This window comes from Vicia villosa, linkage group LG7, assembly GCF_029867415.1.
Source record: "Vicia villosa cultivar HV-30 ecotype Madison, WI linkage group LG7, Vvil1.0, whole genome shotgun sequence".
In the NCBI taxonomy this organism is placed as follows: Eukaryota; Viridiplantae; Streptophyta; class Magnoliopsida; order Fabales; family Fabaceae; genus Vicia; species Vicia villosa.
The window spans coordinates 45,514,421-45,540,492 of NC_081186.1; the positions used below are offsets into that span (position 1 = coordinate 45,514,421).

General features: G+C 34.8%; 1 protein-coding gene and 1 non-coding gene across 3 annotated transcripts; one reads left to right on the top strand and one right to left on the bottom strand.

Annotated features, from left to right (window-relative positions):
* Positions 1-8,685: 8,685 nt before the first annotated feature.
* Positions 8,686-8,758, top strand: TRNAR-ACG (transfer RNA arginine (anticodon ACG)). Its single transcript has one exon. It is a non-coding gene; the product is annotated as a tRNA-Arg (tRNA).
* Positions 8,759-13,806: 5,048 nt separating this feature from the next.
* On the bottom strand, positions 13,807-18,851 carry LOC131620500 (DEAD-box ATP-dependent RNA helicase 22-like). Of its 2 annotated transcripts, XM_058891599.1 has the most exons (8): positions 18,339-18,847; positions 16,932-17,222; positions 16,672-16,785; positions 16,122-16,564; positions 15,323-15,650; positions 14,481-14,633; positions 14,208-14,259; positions 13,807-14,070 (listed from the first exon to the last, which is right to left on the bottom strand). In XM_058891599.1, exons 1-8 carry the CDS (start codon positions 18,675-18,677, stop codon positions 14,015-14,017), a joined length of 1,776 nt encoding a protein of 591 aa, XP_058747582.1. In that variant the 5' UTR covers positions 18,678-18,847; the 3' UTR covers positions 13,807-14,014. The 2 variants fall into 2 exon arrangements, with proteins under 2 accessions (XP_058747582.1, XP_058747583.1); XM_058891600.1 differs by lacking the exons at positions 13,807-14,070; positions 14,208-14,259; positions 14,481-14,633 and adding an exon at positions 14,775-14,996 and having other exon boundaries at positions 18,339-18,851.
* Between the last annotated feature and the right edge of the window lie 7,221 nt (positions 18,852-26,072).

Consider the following 26,072-nt stretch of genomic DNA (forward strand, 5'->3'; position numbering starts at 1 on the left):
CTAGGGAGAAAAAACAGGGCTTGAAGGTGTCAATTAAAGAGGTCCCATGATTATTTGAACCTTCAATATTAGAGGGGGGGAAGTCTGGGGAAAAGGAAAAGAATTAGCAAGATCATCAAGGAAGGAAGAGCTGACATTTTCCTAATTCAAGAATCTAAATTAGAGATAGTTGACTTGGATTTAGTTCGTAGCTTGTGAAGTTTTCAGAATGTGGGATGGTCGTATTTTAAATCTGAAGGTCGATCAGGCGGTATCATTGCTTTGTGGAAAGAAGACTCAGTTGAAGTTATTCTCAGTTTCAAGGGAGAAGGATTCCTGGGGTTAAAGGTTAAATGGAAGGAATATTTTTTCTATATATTGAATATATACTCTCCTTGTTCTTTACCGTTGAAGAGGAAATTGTGGGGGGATTTACTGGAAGCAAAAGCTAGGTATTTGGACGGGGAATGGTGCGTGGGAGGAGATTTTAATTATGTTGTGGTTCGAAGCGAAAGGAAAGGTTGCAGTCAGTCTATCAAGAATTCAAAGATTATTGGTTTTGCAGGGTTCATCGAAGATTGCAATTTGGTGGATGTGTCTTGTAAAGGTAAAAGAATCGGCTGGTTTGGCAGCGAAGGGAGATCCATGAGTATATTAGATCGGTTTCTCGTGTATGAAATCATGATCAAAAAGCTGGATATAGTAGGAAAATCGATAGGTAACAGGGACATTTTCTATCACTTCCCGGTTTGGATTATTGTTGATGGCTTAAATTGGGGTCCTAAACCGAACCGTGTCAACAATGAATGGTTTTGCAACAAGGATTTTCTAGCATATGTGGAGACTGAATGGAAGAGCATAGAAGTAACAAGAAGAGGATATTTCATTCTTAAGGAGAAACTAAGGATCTTGAAGAGCAAACTCATTACTTGGAACAAGGTGGTTTTTGGTAAGCGGGATTTGGAGCTTGATCAAAATGTGTAGGTTATTAACGAGGCGGATGATCTTCTAGCGTCTTGCATGGAAAACGATAATGAAGAGGTTTTAGCTATTCGAAGTGGAGCGGTTAGACGGATGTGGCTCGATTTGAAGATCAAAGAGAACATGATTTTCCAAAAATCTAGAGTTAAATGGGATAATAAAGGAGATTGTAACAGTAGTTTCTTCCATAAGATCATAAAGGATCGAAGGCGTAGGAATTATGTAGGAGTGTTACCGTCTACTAATGGCAGATTGGATTCAGTAGTGGATGTCAAGCAAGAGGTGTGGAGATTTTTTTCAGAATCATTCAAAGAAGTAGACGATAATCTCCCTATCTTGGATGGTATCAATTTCAACTCTCTTTCACAGGAGGAGGCCAATTCTTTGGAGCTTCCTTTTTCTGAATCTGAAATTAAAGAAGCAGTGTGGGGTTGCGACAGTTCCAAGAGCCCGGGACCAGACGGATATAAATTTTTCTTCATCAAAAAGTGTTGGGATTTCTTTAAAGATAATTTAATTCATTTTTTCAATGATTTTCACGAATATGTAGTTCTTTCCAAAGCTATAACTTCCTCTTTGCTTAGCTTGATTCCTAAGAAGAACATACCGCTTGGCTTACAAGATTACCGGCCGATATATTTTGTTGGCTGTCTCTACAAGGTTATCTTTAAGCTTTTGTCGGCTAGGCTCAAGAGGGTGATAGGCAAGATTGTGTCATCTAGCCAAACAACTTTTGTGCCAGGAAGACATATGATGGACGGTGCAGTCGTTGCCAACGAAGTCGTGGATTTTTCTAAAAAAGAAATGAATGAATGTATGTTGTTCAAGGTAGATTTCGAAAAGGCATACGACAAAGTTAGTTAGAAATTCCTTCGTTTTATGTTGAAAAAGTTGGAATTCGGTGATAGATGGATGCGGTGGATGAAGGAGACTATTTTCTCGAGTCATATGTCAGTGCTTGTAAATGGAAGTCCTACCAAAGAGTTTGTCGTAGAAAGAGGTATTCATCAAGGAGATCCCATCTCTCTGTTCCTTTTTGTAATCGTAGTTGAAGCTCTCGCTGGTTTGGTTAGGAAAGCTTCTGAAAATGGTGATTTTTCTATTTTTCAGGTTCAGGAAGCTTGCACGGTTGATATTTTACAATTCGCCGATGATAACTTGCTTATAGGTAAAGGAGGATGGCAACATGTTTGGTCTCTAAAGACGATTCTACGAGGTTCCGAGTTGATATCGGGGCTGGGAGTAAACTTCTTCAAGAGTAAATTAATCGGTATTAACTTAAACTCGCACTTTCTTTTGGCTGCAGCTAATTTTCTCTGCTGTAGTATTGCAGAAAAAGAGTTCACTTTTCTCGGGTTACCGATAGGGTCGAATCCAAGGAGAATTTCTTCTTAGCTTCCATTGGTGAAAAATATTAAAGACCGGCTGAGCAGTTGGAAAGGAAGACTGTTATCGTTAGGTGGTCGAATCACGTTGGTCAAATCTGTCTTGAGTAGTTTGGCTATATTTCAATTGTAGTTTTTCAGGGCCCCGAAGAAGGTTTGTCAGGAGAATAATTTGATCCAGAGCCGTTTTCTCTGGGGCGGAGATGACAGGAAGAAGCATATTCATTGGATATGGTGGAATTTTATGAACTTACCGATGAAAGAATGGGGTTTAGGGCTGAAAAGCATTGAGGATTTTAATACGGCGTTGTTGCTAAAGTGGAAATGGAGGATTCTTGAAAGGGAAAATTCAAAATGGATGGAAGTTCTGGCTACTAGATACGAGAACATTCAGCTTCTCGTTCAAAACGGAATCATTTATAACCGTAACTTATCCAAATCCATATGGTGGAAAGAACTTATTAAATAGGAAGATAGATACAATGCGGAGGATTTTTTAAGCAGGTGCAGATTTGTTGCGGGAAACGGTATTAATATATCTTTCTGGAATGCAAAGTGATGAAACATTGCAGTATAGCTGAAGCAGGGGCTAGAAACGGTAACAGGTGGACTTGGGGAGATTTTGGAATTCAATTTTCTTCTAATTTTACTGTTATCAGTTCAGAGGCAGCATTGAAGTTGATTCTGTTGGAGGTAGAAATTCAGTGCCAGGAACAGGACGTTGTTGTTTGGATCAACAGTCCTTTTAAGGGTTATTCGGCCAAGAGCGGATACGACTTTCTTTTTGTTCCTCCAGTTCAGAATGAGAGGGTGATGGAAGCAGTTCTTCATCAAGATTTTGAAAAATTATGGAAGACAACTATTCCGTATAGAATTAAAGCTTTTGGCTAGAGGTGTCTATGGAATAGGTTACCGATAAAAGATATGCTGCTTGTTAGAGGAATAGTGTCATCTACATCGGAAATGTCGTGTTGTTTTTTTTCTAACATTGAAGAAACTCTCCATCATATTTTGTTATCGTGTTCGGTAGCGAAAGGAGTATGGGATGAAATTGGTAGTTGGTTTGGCATTCAGGTGGAGCAAGCCGTTTGTATAAGAAGCAACTTTGATTTTTGGTTTAATTTCTTCAAGTATAAGAAAGTGAGAGCAGGAAAGGAAGGATTTATTTGGTTGGTGGTTTACTGGAGCATTTGGATTTCTCGTAACGCGACGATTTTTAAGAGCAAATCTTGTTCCTTGTCTGATTTGGTTTGGAAAATTAAGATCTTGGCTTGGAAATGATCAATGGTGGGGGATATTACTCATACCAATAGCAACTTTTATAACTTTTGCAGAGATCCTCTGCATTTTTTAGCTTAAGTATCTATTGGTTTGTAATTTTCTTTGTGGCCTTTTGTTTCCTTTTGTATCTGGGTTGGAGTACCCCTAGTACTCCTTTCAATATATCTTAGCTTACAAAAAAAAAGATAGCACAAAGCGTGTCAAGTCGAAAAATATTAAAGAAAGAAAAACACAATAAAAGAGCCAACAAATAAGTCTAAATAACAAAAAGTCAATAGAAAAAACAACTACAAAGAAAAATCCAAGCAACAAAAACTCCTCTTTTAAAGGAGTTTTTTTTTTTGTAAGCTAGGATATATTCAGGCTAGAGCTCAACCACCACAGCTACAATTAATATAACATAAATCTTTAGGAGAGTCACCACTCACCATAACCATTTTATCTTAGGAACTAGATTATAGACTCATGAACCACTATTGGTTATGATAGAGAGAAGAGTTGGGAAGTCAATATCAGAAAGTATATGGGTTTCTCATTGATCTACCAATATATCATTTTTTAAGTTAGAAAAGTATCATTTTCTTTCACTTCATTCACAATTGTTGATGAACCCAAAAAAAAAAATATCATTTTGAATGTTCCAATTAGTTCGGACAACATAATGTCAAATTATAACATTCTCACTCATTATCTTCATTCTACACCTAGGGAGAGAAAAAATCAAAAAGAAACTTATGGTCCCTAGGAAAAACACTAACCACCTAACCATTTAAAAATCACATATAAGACATTCGAAGCTATCTCACAAGTTGCAAACAAATGGGAAACTGACTCTACCAAGAATACACACTTAGGACTAAATATCACTGCTAGATAAAAAATCACCATTCACTTAAACAGATTCTCTCTACATAAGAAAAAACCACCACCTTAAAGAAGTCCAGCTAACCTAAATGAGGAGAATAGTCAAATCCTAAACGAGAAGAGAGAGATAAGAGAGTAGGAAGATTATACTACTATAAAAAAACACATCTAATGTCGGACGCGAAAAGCATGTAATCTCGCCTAAGGAGACGAGGTAACAATGGGTTTCATAAAAAGCTACCACTTAAACCCTCGTTTATTAAATAGTCGAGAGGTAAAGTTATCTCACATGGGTTTGATCCCAAGCATCTGCATTTTTATTATTTTCAGAATTGGATGGCGCAGTCAATATTAACTCTCGATGTTGTATGGAACCAAGGTAATAGCTCGGTGTTATTACCTCAGTTTTAGGTAAAAACCGATAGGATACCTTTTTTTTAGTATTGTCGTATGCACCTGCATTACAGAACCATATTTTGCAGATTCCTAAAACAGAAACATTGTACATTTTGAAAATTTCTCAATCTGAAACATTGTACCACAAATATTCATTGTTTGCATCAAATGCAAACCCAAAATGTCACACGCTTTATAATTTTACAACAAAACTAAAACAAATGATTAACCAACAAAAGCAAAACCCAAACTAGAAAGTTATAGGCTGTCCAATAGGATTTGCCACTGGTCGTTAAGCACCTATCATTTGAACAACATTTGAAATCAATTAGGATAATCAACAACAACTTTAAATTTATATTACAAGGAATAAAAAAGAGTAAAATGAATAATTATAAATTACTATGCGATATAAAATATTTACTTACTAGTTTTCTCATATCCCCACTTCATGATCACCACGAATAGTATGCACATGATTGTAATCATTTTCTTCAGATGATTGTCATACATGTGATGCTAAACAAGGCGTCTCATAGTTCAAATATTGATTTTCATCCTTAATATAAGGAAAAATGTTTTCCTTAAAGAATAATTGACCATCTAGTGTTAGCAGAATCAATGACATAAAAAACTTGTTTTTCTTGGATTGACATAATGAATGGACCGTTCTTATAAGTTGTCTTTCAAAGATTAACCTGTGTGAATCTTAAATCTTCGGTTTCTATTCCATTGTTACTGTTAATCCACATGTACTTAAATAAAGGAACTTTAAAATCAACATAGTCAATCTTGAAAATCTCCTCAATAACCTCATAGTATGCTCTAGATGCTAGTTCATGATTGTTATCTTTGGAACTAGAAAAATACATGGATTTAGCTTCAACCATAATCCCACTATTTTGCATGGTGCTACAATCATCCTTATATTTTGTTATAGAATGAATATTTAGAAATATCATATGCACTCCAAGTAATTATATTAAACTTAGGCATACGTGACAACCATTTAATTGTATATGATGTGCTACTCTCTTTAGAAACACTTTTATTAAACCAATTTACAAAAGTTTTGTTATGCTCTATCAACAACCATCTTTCATTCATTCGAAGAATTTTTCCTTTATAAGACTTTTGTGATCGGTCAAGTAAGGTTGAACTTCACTAAGGTTATTCAATATATACAAATGTACTTGAAGAACTACTTATCATTCAAATGTCTTAACATTTAAATCTTGAATACCTCTATCATCATAACATCCATCATGACGAGACTCAGAAATTCTTATAGAGTTCGTTTCTGACATATAGTTTGTACAAAATTCAATAGCTTCTTCTGTGATGTGCCTTTCAACGATCGAAGCTTCCGGACGGTGATGATTATTTGTATACCCTTTAAAAATCTTCATGTATCGCTATACCAGATACATCAACCGTAAATAGACTGGACCACAAATTCTAATCTCCCTTATTATCTGAATAACAAAGTGAACCATAATTTCAAAGAATGATGGGTGGAAAAACATCTCTAATTGGCATAATAAAATTGCAGCTTCATGTTCAGAGTCGTCTAAATTTATAGGATCAATAACTTTACTACATATAGCATTGATGAATAAGCACAATTTGGTTATAATTATCCTTACATTTCTTGGTAAAATGCCACGGATAGCCACTGGTAGAAGTTGTTCCACCAAGACATGACAATCATGATATTTTAAGCCATCTAACTTGAGATTATTCATTGACACAAGTTTCTTCACATTTGACGAGTACCCTTGAGGAAATTTGATACCCTGCATACATTCGTAAAAACTTTTTTTTCTTTTTTAACCAGGGTGTGACATGCTGGGGGCAAGTAGGCTCTATTTCCTATCTCTGTTCAAGCTAACTCTTGCCATATACCCATTACAACCATATCTTCGCGTGATTTCTCAGTATCTTTTGTCTTGCCATTAAAGTTGAGAAGTGTTCCAATCAAACTATCGCATGCATTTTTCTCCATATGCATCACATCAAGATGATGTCTTACATCTAGACTAGATCAATATGGAAGATCAAAGAACAACGACCTCTTTTTCCAAATATTTTCTCCGCGGGCTTTTCTTGTTTCTTTTCAAAAACAACATTAATGTGTTGTTGTCTTTTATAAACTTCCTTCCCGACTACGGGCTTTGGAGCGATATCAAACTCTTGCTCTCTATTAAAAGCCTTTTGCAATCTACGGTATGGATGATTAGGTCTAAGAAATTTTGGATGCCCAAGATAAACTGTCATTTTCCTTTTTGTAATTGGTGGAGACATGTATCAAATTCACATATAGGACACGCTTTATGTCTCTTGACATTGTACCCAAAAAAATTACCATATGCAGGAAAGTCATTGATTGTGCAAAATAACATGGCACGCAGCGTAAAGTTATCACATGTATATGCATCATCAACAACAACACATTCCTCACACAAAAGTCTTAAATATTTATTCAATGGCGTTAAATAAACATCTATGTTGTTTCTTGGTTGTCCTGAACTTGAAATCATCATTGAAAGCATCATATACTCGCGCTTAATGCACAGCCATGGAGATTGGTTGTAAACTACGAGAAGAATAGGCCATGATGTATGGTTAGTAATCAAATTACTAAAATGGTTCATTTCGTTGGTGGCAAGTCCAAGCCTAAGGTTCCTCGGTTCAAGGGAAAAATCTGAAAACAAGGAATCAATTCTCTTCCATTGCAATGAATCAGCTACATGGCAAATTTTTCTATCACACACTTTTTCATCGGCATGTCATCTAGTATTCTTTGCGCCATTAACATTAGCAAACAATCTCTTGAACCTTGCAATTATCGGTAGGTACCACATCACCTTAGAAGGAACATCATTGCTAATTACACCATCATCGTCATCAGCATCATTGTCCTTCTACTTGTAGTGTGACTCTCCAAACCTCGAGCACTCACTCAAGTTTTCTAACTATTTCCTATATAAGATGCAATCATTACGACATGCATGAATTTTGACATAATCAAAACCCATTAAACACAATATCTTATTAACTTCAATCATTATCATCCAAGCACATAGATGTTAATATATGATTTATTATGTTATCTAATGGTCTTGTTTTGGTTCCTATCTAGATTAAGTGTTTTTTGTTACAAGTCTATGTATGTCTGCTCCACAGATACTAGTAGCACCTTCTGCTTGACAAACAATATCGATATTTTGTCCCTTCATATCACTCTATCATAAATATCTTTACCTTTGGGTTCCATGGGTTCCATGACTATATTGGACTCATTCTCATTAGTTCAAATTTGAAATCCAAACCAAGTAGAAACATTAATCACATTATTTATAAATTAATATTTGAGGCATCAACTAAAAATATAATATATTTAAAAATTTAGTAGTATTAAATTTTAGTTTAACATAGTAAACTAAACTTTTATAATATAATGAATTAATACTTGAGTTTTAATTGAATGATGTGTTTATATTTAGCCACCGGCAACGTTTTAAGTTAGATTGATTCCAATGAAATATATTTAAAGTTATAAAATTCTATATAATTTATCAAATGATACTTTATGTGGTTTAAGGTCTCTCGAGCATTTGTTCACCAGATTTATTTGCTTCCTCTTGAAATGTATGGATTCACCAATGGCAATGGTCTTTAAAGCCTGAGGAATATTAAAATGACACATTTGCTCAAGGAATGATTCATTGTAAAATATAAATCTGGTAAAAGACTGTAAAATATGAAAACAGTAAAAGTTAAAACGCCTTCAAGAAATGACTCCATGGCCCAATGGATAAGGCGCTGGTCTACGGAACCAGAGATTCTGGGTTCGATCCCCAGTGGAGTCGTATTTTCATACAGAATTCGCGCATACAGCCTCTCTGTTTTTTCCTGCACTGTTTTCCGTTTTTGTTGTGCAATGCTTTTCGTTCTTTTATCAAATCATTTCGTCTTTTTCAATATATTTTCAACATGACAAATAAATATTTACAAAGAAATTATAGAAACTAAACTAAAAATATGGTACCAAAATAAATAAAAAGTCATTAAAAATATATGAATTTTTTAAAACAATTTTGTTGTCCCTAAATTAAATCTTTTTATTTAAACATATGTTTTAATATGTGTTAACTGGTCAAAAAGTTATTTTTGTGAGTTAAAAAACTAATAATCTTAAAAATATAAATATTATAAATACTATAAATCAAAATATATTTGGTAGATTGTTTCATGATTAGGAGAAAGTTGCAGGTCACATAATATTTGATTTGGATGAAAAATGAAATATTGATAATTTTAGATTATTTGAAAGATTTTGAATCGAAAATGTTATAATGGACCAAGGGAAGTGTGTGCATTGGTGTTTATACACTCTGGAAGGAAGTTTTTGGATCAAAGGAACGATTCTTTCATATATAATCAAAATGAACAACTTGGGAGGTCCCTGGAATATAAATGGGATAGACTGAAAATTTTCTTTAGAAAACAAGTTAGATTTTAGAAACTCGTCAGGGTTAGAGAAAGTCTTAAAGCTTAGGGAGGGCTTACATAGAAATTATCTACCTCGCACTACTTTGAATGGAAATACCTAGTGAGTAAGAGTAAAGTTCTTATAAAGGCAAACATCACTCTCAATATGAGAAAGGACAAATAAAACTACCTATGATGATAGGACCTCACTCCTTACTTTGCCATCGGAGAGACGAATGACGTCTTTGAGAAATCCACCCTTCATCCAAGATCGAAACCTAAATTGGTTGGCAATCAAATGATGTTCTTTGGCTAGGAACGTCTCTAATACATAATATCATCATTATAAAAAACAATGACAATAAACATCAGACGCAATGAAGTTAAATCAATTTAAAGAAAGATACACAATTTTTAAGTGAAAAAAATAAGGCAAAGAGGGTGGGGACAAAGCAATAATATGGGTTTGAGAGTTTGGAAAATGAACCATACTACAATTATTCACAAAGAAAAGCATATAACGGGAGAAAAAAAAAGTAAAGTGTTAAATTTAGGCATAAGCTAGTATGATCCGCGCAGAATTATGTTTTTTATTATAAAATTTAGAATTTCATGCGCAAATCTCGGAGGCACGTCGAATAAAAAACAAATTCATGTATTCATTCAATCCTACCATCTACCACGCTTTTACAAACATTTAAACATGTCGTCTTCAAAGTTATACTAGGGTTTAACGCCTGAATTTAATCAATGACATTTTTCAAGATTTGGATATTGATGGTAGTAATATCTCTCATATTCAAAATATAAATGGAAAGCATCTTGATGAAGCTTCTTTAATTCTTTATTCTCTATAATGTGTGAAGCAACTTTGTTTTCAGCTTCCACGAATCTGACTTGGCCATAATGTTTCTTCAAAAGTGCATTTTCTGACTTAATAGATGCCAACATGTTCTTTGAAGATAACAATTGACCTTCCATTTTCTTCTTCTGCTCAACACTAATGGATTCCATGGCTTCGGGCCTAATTTTCTATTCGTTGAGAAAAAATATGTTCCCTGAGATACTTTTGGTCGCCAAGTGATTCTCCAGGGCCGCTTCCAAACTCTCTTGAAAATATCAATGATTCATGTTTCGTGGTCTAAGTCTCTTATGTGCCTCGTCTAATATACCTTGAGTGAGCAGGACATTATCAAGACTTTCTTGAGCCTAATTTAACTCTTCGGAGAGTTGTTTTTCCCTTACTGATTGGAATAATAAGTTAAAGTCATTACCTTAGCCATGTAAGGAACACATTCTGAAATCCTATATTGAATACCTAGAGGTCCCTAATCGGCATCAACTTCTGGGACCAGGGTTCAAAAAATATTTCACAGATGTATGGGAAAAGGAGTATTGGCCGAAGGGAGAAACATGGAGTCTCTTTCATCATTGAAAAACAACATGCCAAGACGTCTTCTGCGAATAAATATCACACCATTTTTTTGCTCATTTGGAAGGAGAGGATGACCTTCTACCTTTCTCACAAACCGCTCACCACCCCTTCTTTTAATTGAGGGTTTTACGAGGCTTATTGAAGGAAAAACAAACTAAAACTCGAGGAATTACCTTTCTGCGCCATAATCCTTTTAACTATGTTTTTATCTGTCATGTCAACTCTAAAATAGTATAAGAAAAAAGAGGTAAGAGAACAAAAAAATGCAAGATATCACAAAACAAAATCCAACACACACCTAAAATAGCAAAAGTATAATCTTTTATAGTGGAAAAGAAGGCGCGTGATCTACAAGACATAGTGGGATCCTCCTACTCAAAGAATCTACATAGTTCTTTTTTTCAGAAAGACTTAGCATCCCTTCTTTTAATCTTTCGGGGCTGAAATGCAAATCCTCCATATTTTCCCTAAAATGGTCATTCAACCAACATTGGTTTAAAATGTGGTTTACAAGACTTATCAATTGTTCACATCTACTCATGTGAGGCCTTGACAAGATAAGAGCGAATTACAAAGTGATAACGAAAATCATCACAATGACGCAATAACAGTTTTAAAATAGAAAAATACAACACAAAATAATCAAATTGTGCCCATAAAATTCTCATTCAATGAAAAACATAGTGCAGAATATCGAAGCATGGGGTTTTATTTTAATAAAAGTGCACATATGTTGAAAAGCTCGAATGTGGTTTTAAGAGTGAGGATATATCATTGAGGGATCAATAGTAAACTTGATGAAAGGCAACTGGAAGCCAAAATCCTAGAAGGTAACATCATACATAGAAAACCGACAATGGAGATATTTCCCATAAAAACGATCATCAACACCAAAAAGATCACGGCCCATTATTGGGGCTTCCTTAAATTTGTTTGGGATTCAAAGTATCGCAAGACGTCTGGAACATAATAAATGAGCCAAAAGTTGAGATAAAGATGAATAATGTGACCTTTCAAAACTTTTAACTTTGTGGGTACGACAAGTCTACCAGGAGGATACCAATGAAATTCACCCATTGATATATGTTGAAAAGGCACGCGTTAGAAAATACGCTTCCTCACCAAGTTATACAGTTCCCCCATAACCTTTTGCTCAAGACCCCAGAGCGACAAGAAATATCAGTAGGAAGGAAATAAGCCAACGCCGCCACAAGTAGGGGACAATATCAACGCAAATATAGGTCAACACCACCCCAAGTATGGGTTAGAACTACCACTGATATAATTCAAAATTACTATAGGCAAGATCTTTCACCACCATAACTATCACACCTAGGCATAAGGGAAGAAATTATTAGTTGCACCCCATACATAGAATCACTTAAAACATCCCTAGAGGGACATGTCAGATAGAGAAAAACGCCAAGAGTCAAGAGGGAAATAATCCAAAATAGCCATGACTAATATAGGAGTTTCCACGCGATGAACCAACATGGGTCGATAATGCCAAGGTCATGAAAATCGACAAGATAACATAAGGCAATTTGAAGTAAGTGAGGAGAACATCACGATTGTATAGATCAAGGATAAATAGATCCATGCGTACGAACCATTCTATAGAAATCACAAAGACCAAACCCCGACTCAGTTTTACCGAACCAAGCTTAGGGAGCTATTGTTCATGCCTGGATGCAAGGCTCGGGAATAGGCATGGTCTAGTCCAAATATGAAATCCCCTAAAAAAAAGGATGCAACTCTATGAAGCCTGATGCAACTTTACGAAGACTACGGGTTGTCCAATCAAGAGTAATGTTATTGATGTGCCGTCAATAATGACTAGCTAATGAAGCCAACCGAGGATGTCACCTGTCCATCTATGGACCCAAAGAAAGTTATAGAATCTCGAGAACAAGCATGAATCTTCTCTAGAAAAACTAAGGTCAAGGTAAATGAATAAAAGAGGACTATCAGATCATAAACGAATAATATTCTAACAATTGTCTCTTTGGATAATTATTCTGCATAGAAGATTCTAGATTCCCAAAACACTAGAATTTGACTATAAGAGGACAATATGCCAAATCAAAGTACACACTTTTTCTAACTTAAAATACCTCTCACTTTGAATAATCACTTTTTCTAACTTAAAATACCTCTTACTTTGAATAATTACTTAATCTTCGAAGTGTTTACAAAAGGAAAAATCAGTAAGAGATACTATTGATAGGATGAAACTCCATTTGTGGTGTTGGCATAAAACAATTTCAAAGACATTGATTATGATCTAAATTATTGATGGTCGAGTCAATTGTTGAGTGATTTTAATTGCAACAGGTAAGAGTCTCACATTAAAAATATGTGATCTAAACATTCATTTATAAGTGAGGACAATTCTCACCTTAAAAACCAATTTTGTAAATTTGAGATAAGACCAACTACAATTTTTAGATGATATTAGACTATGAAATATTTTTTAGGCCACCTATCTGATCATCCACCATTCATATTCATGAATCAAGCAATTTATATTCAAGAATCAAGCAACAGTATATTTTTTTCATGGTGTATATAATGATTTTTTTGTTTTGGATTCGGGTTTATTTGCAAAGTGACATTTCATTGTTTCTATCTTTGATATTTTGTCAATCAAATCTAATTTTGCTTCCAAGTATATTACAAAAAAAAAAAAAATCCATCAAAATTATTATAACTTCTTAGTCTTTATCTAAGATTTTGCTCTCATAATTAACAAAAGAATCTTAATGTGGTGTTGAATGATGAAATAGTCTTTGTAGTGTATCAATTTGTAATATAACAAACACTAAGACTGATAACTAGCTCAACATTGTAAAAAAATTTAAAGATAGAAACTAATTTGAGACGAAAAAATTAAATAAAGAACTTGTTTCAAACTTTATATTGAGTTTAAACTTCCCTGCTACCGGTTTGCCTATAATCATAAGTAATGAAGAGATAAGAAACAGAATAATATAATTTTATAATAATTTACACGAGGGAAGAGGAAAGAACGAAATTATCAGTTACGTATGAGCACATTATCTTTTTGGAAGATGGAGAAAAAAAATTGCAACAATGATATCTATAACTTACACAATCCCCATAAAATGTTAGGATTCAATATATGTTATGTTGCAGCACCTATGCCATTTTCTGACTTACTTGCAACGGCCGTGTGTTCTCAAGCTGTAACAGTCTCTTCAATGGCTGCTGAATCTCTAACTTTGTCAGCATTTGCTACAAATACAAAATGATGGTTACTGGTTAGGTCAAGTTTCATATCATTGTTGAAGAAGTTAAACATCATCACTTGGGAATATATGCATAATTATATATCCATACAAAGCTCTGAGGAATCAAATATTAAACTTTACCTTTCTTTTTGAGCTTGTTACGGAAGCTTCTTTTCCTGCTAAATGCAGTCTCCTGCATTAATATATCATGTTGGAATCTATCAAAGATCAATCGATGACTTGCATATATGGAATTATGTGTATGTTATTCAGACCATAGTTAATGCTCTTATCATACATGGACAGCAGCTAATTTTTTACCAATGTAAGTATGTTTTTTAAACATTTTTTCAAATATCTGTGTGTAGAAAATGTCCAGGTTTAAGGCCCTTAAATATAGTTTATAAAATTTACCACAGGTAGACCGAGTTCCCCTGCTTGACGAACTGCCTGTACAAGCTCTCTGTTGGACTCGGTGTACATGCTAGTAACTAGTCCGTTTTGACCAGCTCTAGCAGTACGACCGATCCTATGCAAAAAGTCTACAGCAGAAGTAGCAAAATCCGCCTGAAATACATGCACCACATTGAGAATGAACACATATATAACACCTAATAATATATAAACATTAAACAAACACAAGACATTAATCGGATGCACCAGTTGAAATTGGTTAATTAATTGGATACATCAGGTCGATTTATAGCACTGGATATAACCTTTTTAAAATTTGTTATTACGCAACAGTCCAGCTTGAGTTTTATAATTAAGGGTTAAATGGTCATCTTGTTTGATTCTTTCTCATCTCTCCTAGAAAACATCTCAACCTCCTCTCCCGAGCACTGCCCTGCCCAGCCTCTGTATAAGCATGAAATGCTCAGACTCACCACTCCCCGACTTACTTCCCCTTCTCCGCTGGACTATCATCATCTAAAGAATCATTAGAAGAAGCAAAGGAGAAAGTATTTGTTCGTATAGAAGACCTTAGGTGAAAAAGGGTTTGAGTCTCATGACTTCGAATTCATGGAGGTTTGCTCACGGATGCGACACTAGAGTGAAATGATTGGGGAACTCTGTTTCTATTATGTTTGTGTGCATAGTTTCTATTTTTCTGAGTATAATGTGACATTTTCCTTTCATCGACACACTTTCGTATTCTAATTGATATCCGATCCTCCCTATTTCTGTTTGTTTAGGATTTATAAACTTTTTGCTGCTCCATAAAAAAGTATAACATGTAAAAAGGAGAAGTATACCTGAATAACATGCAAGACGTTTGGAATATCCACACCACGAGCAGCTGCATCAGTACATACAAGAACACCACCTTTCTCGTGGAAATCAACTAATGTCTGTGCTCGCTCTTCCAGTGTGCAATTCTTATGATAACGTAAACACTCAAGCCCAGTATAGTTCAATATCTTTGCCACAGCTTCGGCAGCTTCAACAGTGTTGGCAAACACCATTGTTCTACGAATGCCACCGTCACTATCCAAATCTTCAGATTCTAAACCGTGATTCACAGCCTTTATGAGTTCTTTCACCTGTGTATCGACGCTCACTTCTATCCATCTTTGCTTCAATCTGAAAATTGAAAAGCCACAACAAACAGATAGAAGCATACTTAGCTATATCGGACAGAAAGTTTAAAAGTGGTCAACATCATACGTCTGAGCATAGCCTTTGGAAACAAGTTGAGCCATGAGATGTTCAATTAATCATTTTGGATTGACTTTAATTGTAAGCCTGATGTATCTGTGTGACAGACTTAAGATCTTCACTAATAATCATACTTTTTAGACATTCATCTAAGTTTCTTATGAATCCTAAACTCTAAACTCGATTTTTGAAAATGGTCTAAATTAGTAATGTTTGGCTTAATTTTCTCCATACACACTCCTATCATATTATTTCCAGTTCATAATCAATGGCCGTCATGAAGAGATGTGACGCTTTCCAATTTTAATATCTCGATGGATACATTCCATTATTTTACCACAACAGCAAATGAACAAGTAGCAAAAAATATTGAAACTTTTAATTGATAAAAAGCACCTTGGATTGTGACGGTGAAGATAGTTTCCACTAACCCACACAGCATCAGGAAACATGTGTTTTAATAATGCTCCAGCTGTTTTCTTTCCATTCACTGGAAGCGTAGCTGCAACAAAAATATACTGTTTACTACGCTCATAATGTTTCCTCACTCTCCTCCACTCTCTTCTTGTTTTCTTAACAGATTCAGCTTCATCATCAATAATGACAAGATCCTCTTTATCATCATCCTCCTCGTCTGAGATGGCTTCAGGTGGAAATTCGTCTTCAGCTTCCAAAGCATCATCCGACAACAAAGAAGATTCCTCCACTTTCAGTGCCAATTCTGATTCTGATGTTTTTGATCGAGACAAAAGTTTTTCATCATAGCGGAGCAATTGAATCAATCGGATTACTTTATTCTGGAAGCTTCCACAAAGAAGCATATCAGCTTCATCAAACACCTGCCGATTAGAAATATAATCATACAAAAAAAGGAGTTAATGTCCAATTTATGTCTTCAGTAATAGACTAACATAGCTTTCATAAGATCATAAAGCAAGAAAGATACCACATGTTTGACACCACGCATAAATTCCATGCGCCGCCTTCTATCAACGTCAACATGATTGAGAAGAGCAGCAGGTGTCGTCACAATGATATCAGGTTCCCGAATCGGCCATCCCTAGTCCAAAAATGATTATTAGTATTGAAAATTGGACTCTAAAAATTTGATAATATAGCTAAAACTTTATATAAATATAATTGCACAGAGATAACCAACAATAGAGTCAAAAACATTTAAAAAACAAAAAGCTAAAGCATCACTACCTGTCTTCCACAAATGGATGCTGCATTAACAATGGTTCCACCATTCTCGACACAAAGACTATTAGCCATCTTAACTACCTGCTCACACAGTTGCACATTCGGACAAAGCACAAGCAGAACTTTTCCAGCCGGTGGATAGACTTCTTTGTCAGATACAACATCCAGAGATTGTTCTTGTGCCTCCCTCAGCTTATCAATAAGAGGAAGTAGATAACTGTATGTCTTACCACTTCCGGTCTCGGCAGCAATAACTACATCCTTCCCTGACAAAACAGGCGGTATAGAAGAAGCCTGAACACACACACACAACAATAATAAACAATCATAACCAATAATGTGCACAGTGCATATCATAATAATCCTCAACACCCCAAATAGAATAATGGAAACAAAATCAGTTATCACTTATCATGTTCCATTCCAAGTTCTAACATATAGCTGAAGCTTCCCAATTTCATTCCTGGCACAATTCTACAAGACTACAACTATGTTTGGAATCTTTTCTTATATTTTTTGTCATCATAAGCAAATTTTTATAACTATGTTAAAGATGAAAAACATCTACTGTCATTTAACTATTACTTATCACAGTTGGAAACTCATTGGGGCACAAAAGGTGACTTCTTCCCTCTCAACCGAAATTGAACCTTTTGGATATTGTAAAACGAACGGAACGGAATGGAATGAAGCAGAACTGAGCGGAATGAAATAAAAATTTCATTCCATTGTTTGGGTTATTTCATGACGGAATAGAGCAATTTTGTCATTCCGCGTAAATTGGAGGGTTAAAAATATGATGGAAAGCGACGGAATGGGATGGAATGCATTCCATCAGGTCCCACTCTATTCCATCCACTTTTAATTAATCCAAACAATGGAGCATAAGTTTATACTATTCCATTTCATTCCATCAACCCAAACACAGCATAAGGGTATGTTTGGATTTGTGATATATGATGGAATAGAGTGGTGAGTAATCAGATTCCATTGTTTGGATTTACAAATAATAGATAAGACGGAATGGAACATGATGGAATTCACTCCATCCCGTACCATTCAATCCTTCAATTTTCATTTCGCCAAATTTGAAGTGTATGCAACACAATGAACTAATTAATTATGTTATATTCGGTCAAAATAACAAAAATACTCAAACAACATGATACATTCCTCTCTATTACACTCCATTCCATTATTCAGCTCCGCTCAGTTCTAATCCATCAATTCAAACAGAGTCATTCAAACATAGCTAAAGGCGGCCTAGTCTCTTCGAACTCAAACCAGCTATATTTAATAGTGAAACAATAAAAATTGAATTTTTTACTAATGAAATTTGAGGTAAACACAAAGATTGCACTAATATTGAAAAGGGTATACGAAAAATAATGAAAATGAAAGAAAAATGACCTGAACAAGAGACGGTGTTTTAAGACCAATATTAGCGAGAGCAACAGAGACTGTATCAGATAAACCAAGTGAGCTCCACGAAACGTTATCTTCAGCAAAGAAACTGTCACGGCCTTTGAAATCCTCCGACGAGGTCGACGAAACGGCGCTTCCAACAAAGGGTTGCGTCTGCGTTTGGCGCGGAAGGGTCAGAGAAAAGAAGCGCTTTGCTCTGAAATTGAACAGAGAAGAAGACGAGTTGGGATTGCGAAGAGCATTGTTGAAGCGTGAGAAGAAGAATTGGTAGCGAATTGGGGAGGTTTGAAGATGGAGCTTCAGAGCAGAACGAGTAACATTCATTGGGATTTTGTTCTGCAATGGAAAATGTGAAATGGTGTAGTGTAGAGGGTATAGGGTTTTAGGAAGAGGATTTTGTTGGTGGTGAGGTTTTGGTTTGGTGTTGTGAAACTTAAGTGGATGATGGTAAGTGCCAATCTAACAAGCTTTTGAAACCGTTAGATTAAGCAAATTCACATCTTTCATTCTTTTGTCTTGCTAAATCACTTGATAGTTTTTTTCCCAACTAGAAGAAAAATAGGATTTTTGAATCAAACTTCGTTGATACGATTAAAAATAGGATTTTTGAATCAAACTTCGTTGATACGATTAATCTAGTTATATTATACTATAAAATATAAGTATGAGTATATAATATATCAAACTAAGAGATAATGAAGAAGAAAGTAGTGTGATATTATTTATATTTTTTAAAGAAAATCGTGTATTTTTAATGGGTTTTTATACTATTAGAAATACAACTGTTATACTTAGTTTGTCAAGTGGTGATGGGCACCTACTTGGTCGGAACGGTCATGGTTCGATCTCCCACAATTGCGATCGGGAAAGTAATTGACATTACAATTTTAACTTTTAACTTTGACATATTATACATCTATAATAATTAGTATTACTATTTTAAGTTAGATATTTCTAATAAATAATAAATTATTTTTGATTTATACAAAGAGTCATTGGTCAAATCCAAAATCCTATCCTCGAAAGAGTCTAGCCCTTTCTAAAGATATTTCTTGGAATTCGGCCGACTCTAAACGAAGTTGTCGCACGGGGATTGTTAAAACCCTCGTGGCCAATTGACACTCCTTCTAAGATTCCGTATTTATTTCTCCACACAAAAGATCCCACCAATGGCATACAATATGATAATAAAAGCAGAAAATGAAAGCATATATATACACAAACAAGAAAATAATATCCAAAAATAATAAAAACCCAAAAATCATAAACCTAAAGGTCGGGTAGACTCCAATTTATGGGTGGCGTCCTCAACAGAGTCGCCAACTGTCGCGATCGATTTTAAAAAATTTACGTTTAAATGGGAGAGTCGTCACCCATTACTTGTTTTATCCTAACGAAAGGATAGAGAAAGTGGGAAACCCTAAAAATTGAGATATTTGGATAAGGAGGTAAATTAGGTAAAGGGAAGGTGTTAGACACTCTTTACCTCTCTTGTACTCAAGGGGGCCCATTTAGTCTTTAGGTTTGAAAAGAATGAGGTTTTTAGAGTTTTATTGTGTGATCAGGATAACTGCTCTAATATCATATTAGATGTCAAAAGGGAAACAATTACACAAATAAACAATCTTGAAAAAAAATAGATAAAATTATAAAAGAGGGGGGAGACCTCATATCGAAGGTTTAATCATCAGCCAAAAAGAAAGGTAAAACCAAAGGATTTTGAAAACAAGGTTTTGATTAAATAAAAGGGGGCATCATATATTAATCATTGGTCAAAACGAAGATCACCAATAGTATTGAAAAGAAACATAGAAGATTGAAAGAAAAAAAACAAGTGTGTGTGTGTGTGTGTGTGTGAAAGATTATGGATTTTCGTGGATGATTTATAATTTGAAAATAAACGCCTATTTATAGGAGTAGAAATTAGGTCAAAATGTCAAATAAGGAAAATGCTCACACCAAAAAAGCCAAAATTTCGATATATGAAAAAGGAAAGAAATTTAGTAACAAAAATAAGAGATGAAGGATAATGGAATTCAAACCCGTAACCTCTTACAATCGCCTAGACCGCCACACACTCATCCACCTTGCAAGTTTCTAATTGTTATTACACGTATCCACCGTTGTTGTCTGCCTGTTCTAATCAGTAATTAATTTCGTGAATCTGATAAACAAACAAAAAAATGTAAACCTGGTTAGGGTTTTGGTTCAAAGAAAAAAAAATGGAGGGATGAAGAAATGCAAGAGAAAATAGAAAGATAGATAAAAAAAGAAGGAAGAAATAGAAAAAGAAGGAAGAAGAAGAAAGAAAGAAAGAGAAGAAGAAAAGAGGAAGTAAGAGGAAGAAGATAGTGAATGAGGAAGAAGAGAAAGAGGGAGAAGAGAGTGAGTGAGGAAGAAGAAAAAGAGAGATGTGTGTGTGTGTGTGTGTGTGAGAGAGAGAGAGAGAGATAACGAAAATGAGAGAAAGAGGGAGAGATAGATAGGAAAAGGACTATGAGAGAGGGAAATTCAAATTCAAATTAAAGTGAGTTTTTGTATTTTTGGGCATGAATGATGTAGAAGACGACACATGTATGAACAGTGCAAAAAGGCAAGGGGGTATTTTCCAAAACATCTAATGTTCTTATATGGTAGATTAAAGGGAATGTCAGTAGCAAAGGGGCCTGGCTCAATGGACTCTAAGGTCCGTTTGGACCAGGTGCTGGTGGGTGCATGGTACTACGGTGAGGGAATGAATCCGGTACGCTCTCTTCAAATCCAATGGCTCTCAGAATAGAGATCTGGAGCGTGGATCTAAAGTAGGATGAACGGAAGGTTGCGATTTAAAGTTGACTAAGGACCATGGTAAAAAGGGTGCACTAAATCGGTGTTCATGTGTCGACCATGCGGCCATCGAGAGGCCACATGGCAGCGATCTAACGGCCAAAAGAGGGCTATCCCCTCATTTCCTCCACTCTCCATTTCATTTTTCATTTTTCTTTCTCTCTCTTCGCTCTCTCTCTTTAATCTCGATCTCCCTCACATTCTCTCATCTCGCTCAAACCGACCACCGCCCACCACCGGCCGGAAATCGCCTTGGTCGGTGGCTCACCCTCAACCGCCCTATAAACCACCCATCTTTTCCAGTTTCTGGTTGAGACTCAACTTGGAAACACATGTTAAACCCAGAAACCCTTCAAACCTTCATCCAAACATAGAACCCTAACAATTTCTAACCCTAACCCCACGAACCCTAACCCTTGATTGAACCCATAAACGTGAATCACAAAGAACCCTACCCTAAACCTAACAATTTATGAACCATAACTTAGAACCCTAAGAACCCTAACTCAACATTTCCATAAATCAACATTTTGAACCAATAAGCACGCATACAGATGAACAAATATTCTAAGCTAAGTGATTTTTGTGTATACCTCAATGATCATTGTTATACCCCAAAATTTGCCCACATCTTTTTTCAAGAAAACTTCAATCTAAAAATTAAGAGTTTCATATAATCTTGGATTTTCATATCCTGATTTATGAATACTTGGTTTTTAGAATTTTTCTTATACGGTATTTTGGCTCGCTGTTGAATTTATTCTTACGCAAACGCCAATTACTATTTATTACTTCACACACGCTATTTATTTGATATTTATTTACAGATAAATAGTACTGACGCAATTGGTACAGAGTTAAATCTTTTGCAGGCGCATAGTCCGGGGATTCAGACTGTACTGGTAACAAGAGAATAAGTTTTTGAGACCTCAAATGGATTTCATGGACCTCCATATATCTCAAAGTACCATCATACAAATTTTCAAACTTCAATTCGCTCAGACGCACAGTCAGCAGCTCAAACAGTCAACAGACGACCCGTTTGACCAAAAAAGTCAACAGACAGTCAAAAATGAAATTTTTTGTCAAAGTCCATATTTTGTCAAAGGATTCATCATTTGATCATTGGATGATCATAATTCATCAAGGAAAGATCAAAAATCAACAAAACCCTAAGTTTCAAAATTAGGGTTTTCTCCTAAAAAGTCAACTAAACTTTGACTGGTCATAACTCTCTCATCCTTCATCCAAAAAATTCAAACCAAAGCTTATTTTAAAGGAAATTCAATTATCTTTCAAATGCAATTGGTCCCATGATCATTAGATTCACCATTTAAAAAATATGGACAAAGACATTACAGGTCAATTTCAAAGTCAACAAAAAGACACTTTTTTCAAAAGGACGCACAAGGAGCATGGAAAATCATTTTGACATGAGACCAAAGACATTGGTTAGAGGACTCTTTGAGGTTTCCAAAAAGTGCAAGAACTCCTTCATATGACAAAAATTGAGGGATTTACACCTTGTTGAAGTTGGCTAAATTTTGGGAAAATGCATGAAACCAACATTGATCAAAAATGTATTTTTTCCAAATGGGGCCTAATTTCCATAATCCAAACATGTCTATCATGATGTAAAGGGCCTCCCACGACCAAGACAAAGCCCACATCATTTTTGTTCCATTTTTGGTTTAATTTTATCATATTTAAGATTAAATTGAAAAAGGAAAATGGAAGGATAATGCATAGCTTTGTTTCTAAGCATGACTCATCAAAGATCATTCAATATGCTGCAGCCAAGGAAGTACAGCAGGAGAAGTGTGGAAAATTCAAGCTATGGTGGCTTGAATTCAAAGCTACATATATATTAAAAAATTCAAAATTCAACAAAGACATAAATGCTTCTTAGCTTAGTTTCTAAGCACTTCTTTGCTTATATAAGAGCTAGCATACTTCAGTAATTAAGGGGAGACAAGTTCAGAACCTAAGCATTACTTGTAACATATTTGTACCAACTTAAATTTTTCAAGGAAATCAAAAATTCGAATTTTAATTTCTAGCTTGTTTCAGTTCAAACTAAACACTCAAACACAATCCTTGAATATCACTAAACATAACCAGATCAATTGCAAGCCTTGAAACTCACTGAATCAAGCACTACAGGTCACGATTTGTTCAAACAAAAATCAACTCGTATCTGATCATTCATGCATGTTTAACAAGATGTAGACATATATTTAAGTTTAGTTTGATGTCCTGATCGTTTCTGGACATTTAATTAAAGTTTGGGGGCTTGTACACGAAACTACCATTTTAGGGTTTTTTAGCTCAAATTTAGGGTTCTTCGTTAGAGCCAAAAATAGAACAAATTAAGGGCATGGTTGAACTCAGTAGATCAAGACGAATCGAATGGACATGTCGCGCCAAATTTCTATTCATGTTTAACCCTATTCGCTATTTTGCAGGTTTAGAACACATCTATTACATCGCTTTTCTCATAAAAACGCTGTTAAATGTGTAGGCTGAAGGTTGAAGATGATGAGGTGTCCTCACCTCATTGGACAAAACGCGCGCGCCAGTATTTTTTATATTCTGGGTTCCCATGTGCGCTTTCCATCATCTTTCCATGCACCCTCAATATCTGAGCCATTTGATCTCATTAATTCTCAATCCAACGCATCAAAACACGCACCCATATCATGGACCTCATTTAATTACCACACAGGATCACTGCTTTATTTTATTTTTCATTTTATTTTATATAACTTGCAAAATTATTTTAAAATAGTTTTAAAAATCCAAAAAATACAAAAAAAATATTTTTAGTTTTCTAAAATAAAATATTATTTTTTGATATAAAAATATTTTATTTTTCTTCATAATTTAAATATTTTGCATAATTAATTAGTATATATGTTACATATTTGCTTTTTAATTATTTCAACCAATCAAAAAATCAAAAAAATTGTTCTTTTTATTAAATTAGGTTATATATATTATAGGCTAATTTTGTACATATTTAGAATAACTTTCTCTTTAAGTTTTAATTATTTGTATAATTATATGATTATTTAACTTAATAAATTCAAAATCAATTTCAAAAATTCCAAAAAAATCAGTTTTGCTTTAAAATTAATTAACAAGCATTTTGAACATATTTTAAACTTAATTTTTAGGTTTAAATTTTATTTCCATCTTTTTCTCATTTTAATTAAATTAATCGTGCATTAATTCTAATTAAAATCAATCATAAAAAAATCCAAAAATATTTCTTTTATTTTCTTGCAATTTAAATTCCTAGATAAATGTATAGGTTGTCAAATTCATGTAAATAGCGTAGTTTACATTTCCCGCAAAATCGATGTAATAGCGTAGATTTACTTTCCGCATTTTACATTTCCGCATTTTAAATTCCAGCATATATAAAACTGCGTGTATGTCAAAGATAAAATTGAATCGTTAGATCACTAACTTCAAAGATAAAATATCTGAATCAAAGCACAATCACACTTGCACCTCTTAAGGTAATCCCTCTTTTACTCTCTTCAAAAATCAAGATCAAATTCAAAAGCAAAATCGAACTTTTGTTCACATCCGGTAAAAGGATAGTTTTTTAAAGGAAATAGGATAAGACCTTATAACTTAGGGTAGACCTCCTAATTTGCTTGCTCAGATCAAAACAAACAAATCTCTCATATATCATTGTTTTTCAAAATAAAACTTTCGAAAAAGACAATACTTTGTATATATCCAAACGAGGATCATTACGAAGTTAACGTTCTTTTTTCAAAAACATCTTTTGAAAGATAAAAAACACTTTGTATACATCCGCACAAGGATCATTACAAAGTCAATTTGCAAAGGTATTTAAAACCACATACAAGCATTTCAAGGCAATAGAAAAGTGATTGAAAACAAGTGAGCTAAGCAAATTAAAGAGCCCATGGATAACCATGGATACAAAGGGTGCTAACACCTTCCCTTTGTATAACCTACCCCCTTACCCAAAATTTCTTAAAGGTCTTTTTCTGTTTCTTTTATAAACCTTTCCTTAATTGGATAAAATAAAAGTCGGTGGCGACTCTCTGATTTTCAAAAACACAAAAGCAGAAATAAAAAAGAGTCAGTTCGCGTATCTCTCCGCGAGAGGTATGGTAAAAAACCGAGGGCGACAGAACTGGCGACTCTGCTGGGGAGGCTTTCAAAAAACAAAATGTTTTCAAAGGGGTTACCTTTAGAGTTTAGATCACTTCGATGTTTTCAATTGCTTGACTTGATTGCTCTATTTTCCAAAGGTTTGTTTGGGTATTTTGCTTGTGTGAAAGATTCTAACCCGAATCTCGAGATACCTTAAGTATGTGACAATAGACCAAGGAAACTGTACGGCATGTGCCGATACGGTTGATCTGGTAGTCACCGTTAGTGCGATACTTTGGTTTATACTGATGTCCCTTGAAAACGATCAAGGAGTATATTAGGCTTCCGAAATGTCATTAAACACTAATTTGTCTTAGAACCTTTTAGTTGAACTTGACTTGTGGCCTATTAAGTGGCTAGCTTTGAAATTGATCGAAGTTAGTTATCCTCGAGGAATATTTTGATCGGCCGTCTGAGCGCCGTATTGAGATGTTGTCTCCAAGGATCATAGAATCCGAATACTATTCTAGGACAGGTTTTAACCAACTCAACTTCAGTGGGGAGGGTATCACCTATGAACTTCATGCAAGCCTTTAAACCTAAGGCTATTGTTTGATTTGTTTGTGTTTGCCACATGTTTGACATCATAAGCATCATAAGCATATCATTTTCTCACTAATCATTTCAAGGATCAAAGAGTTTACCTTTGTTCTGTTATTGCAGGTAATGGCTCCCGCCACCAGAGATTACATCCGA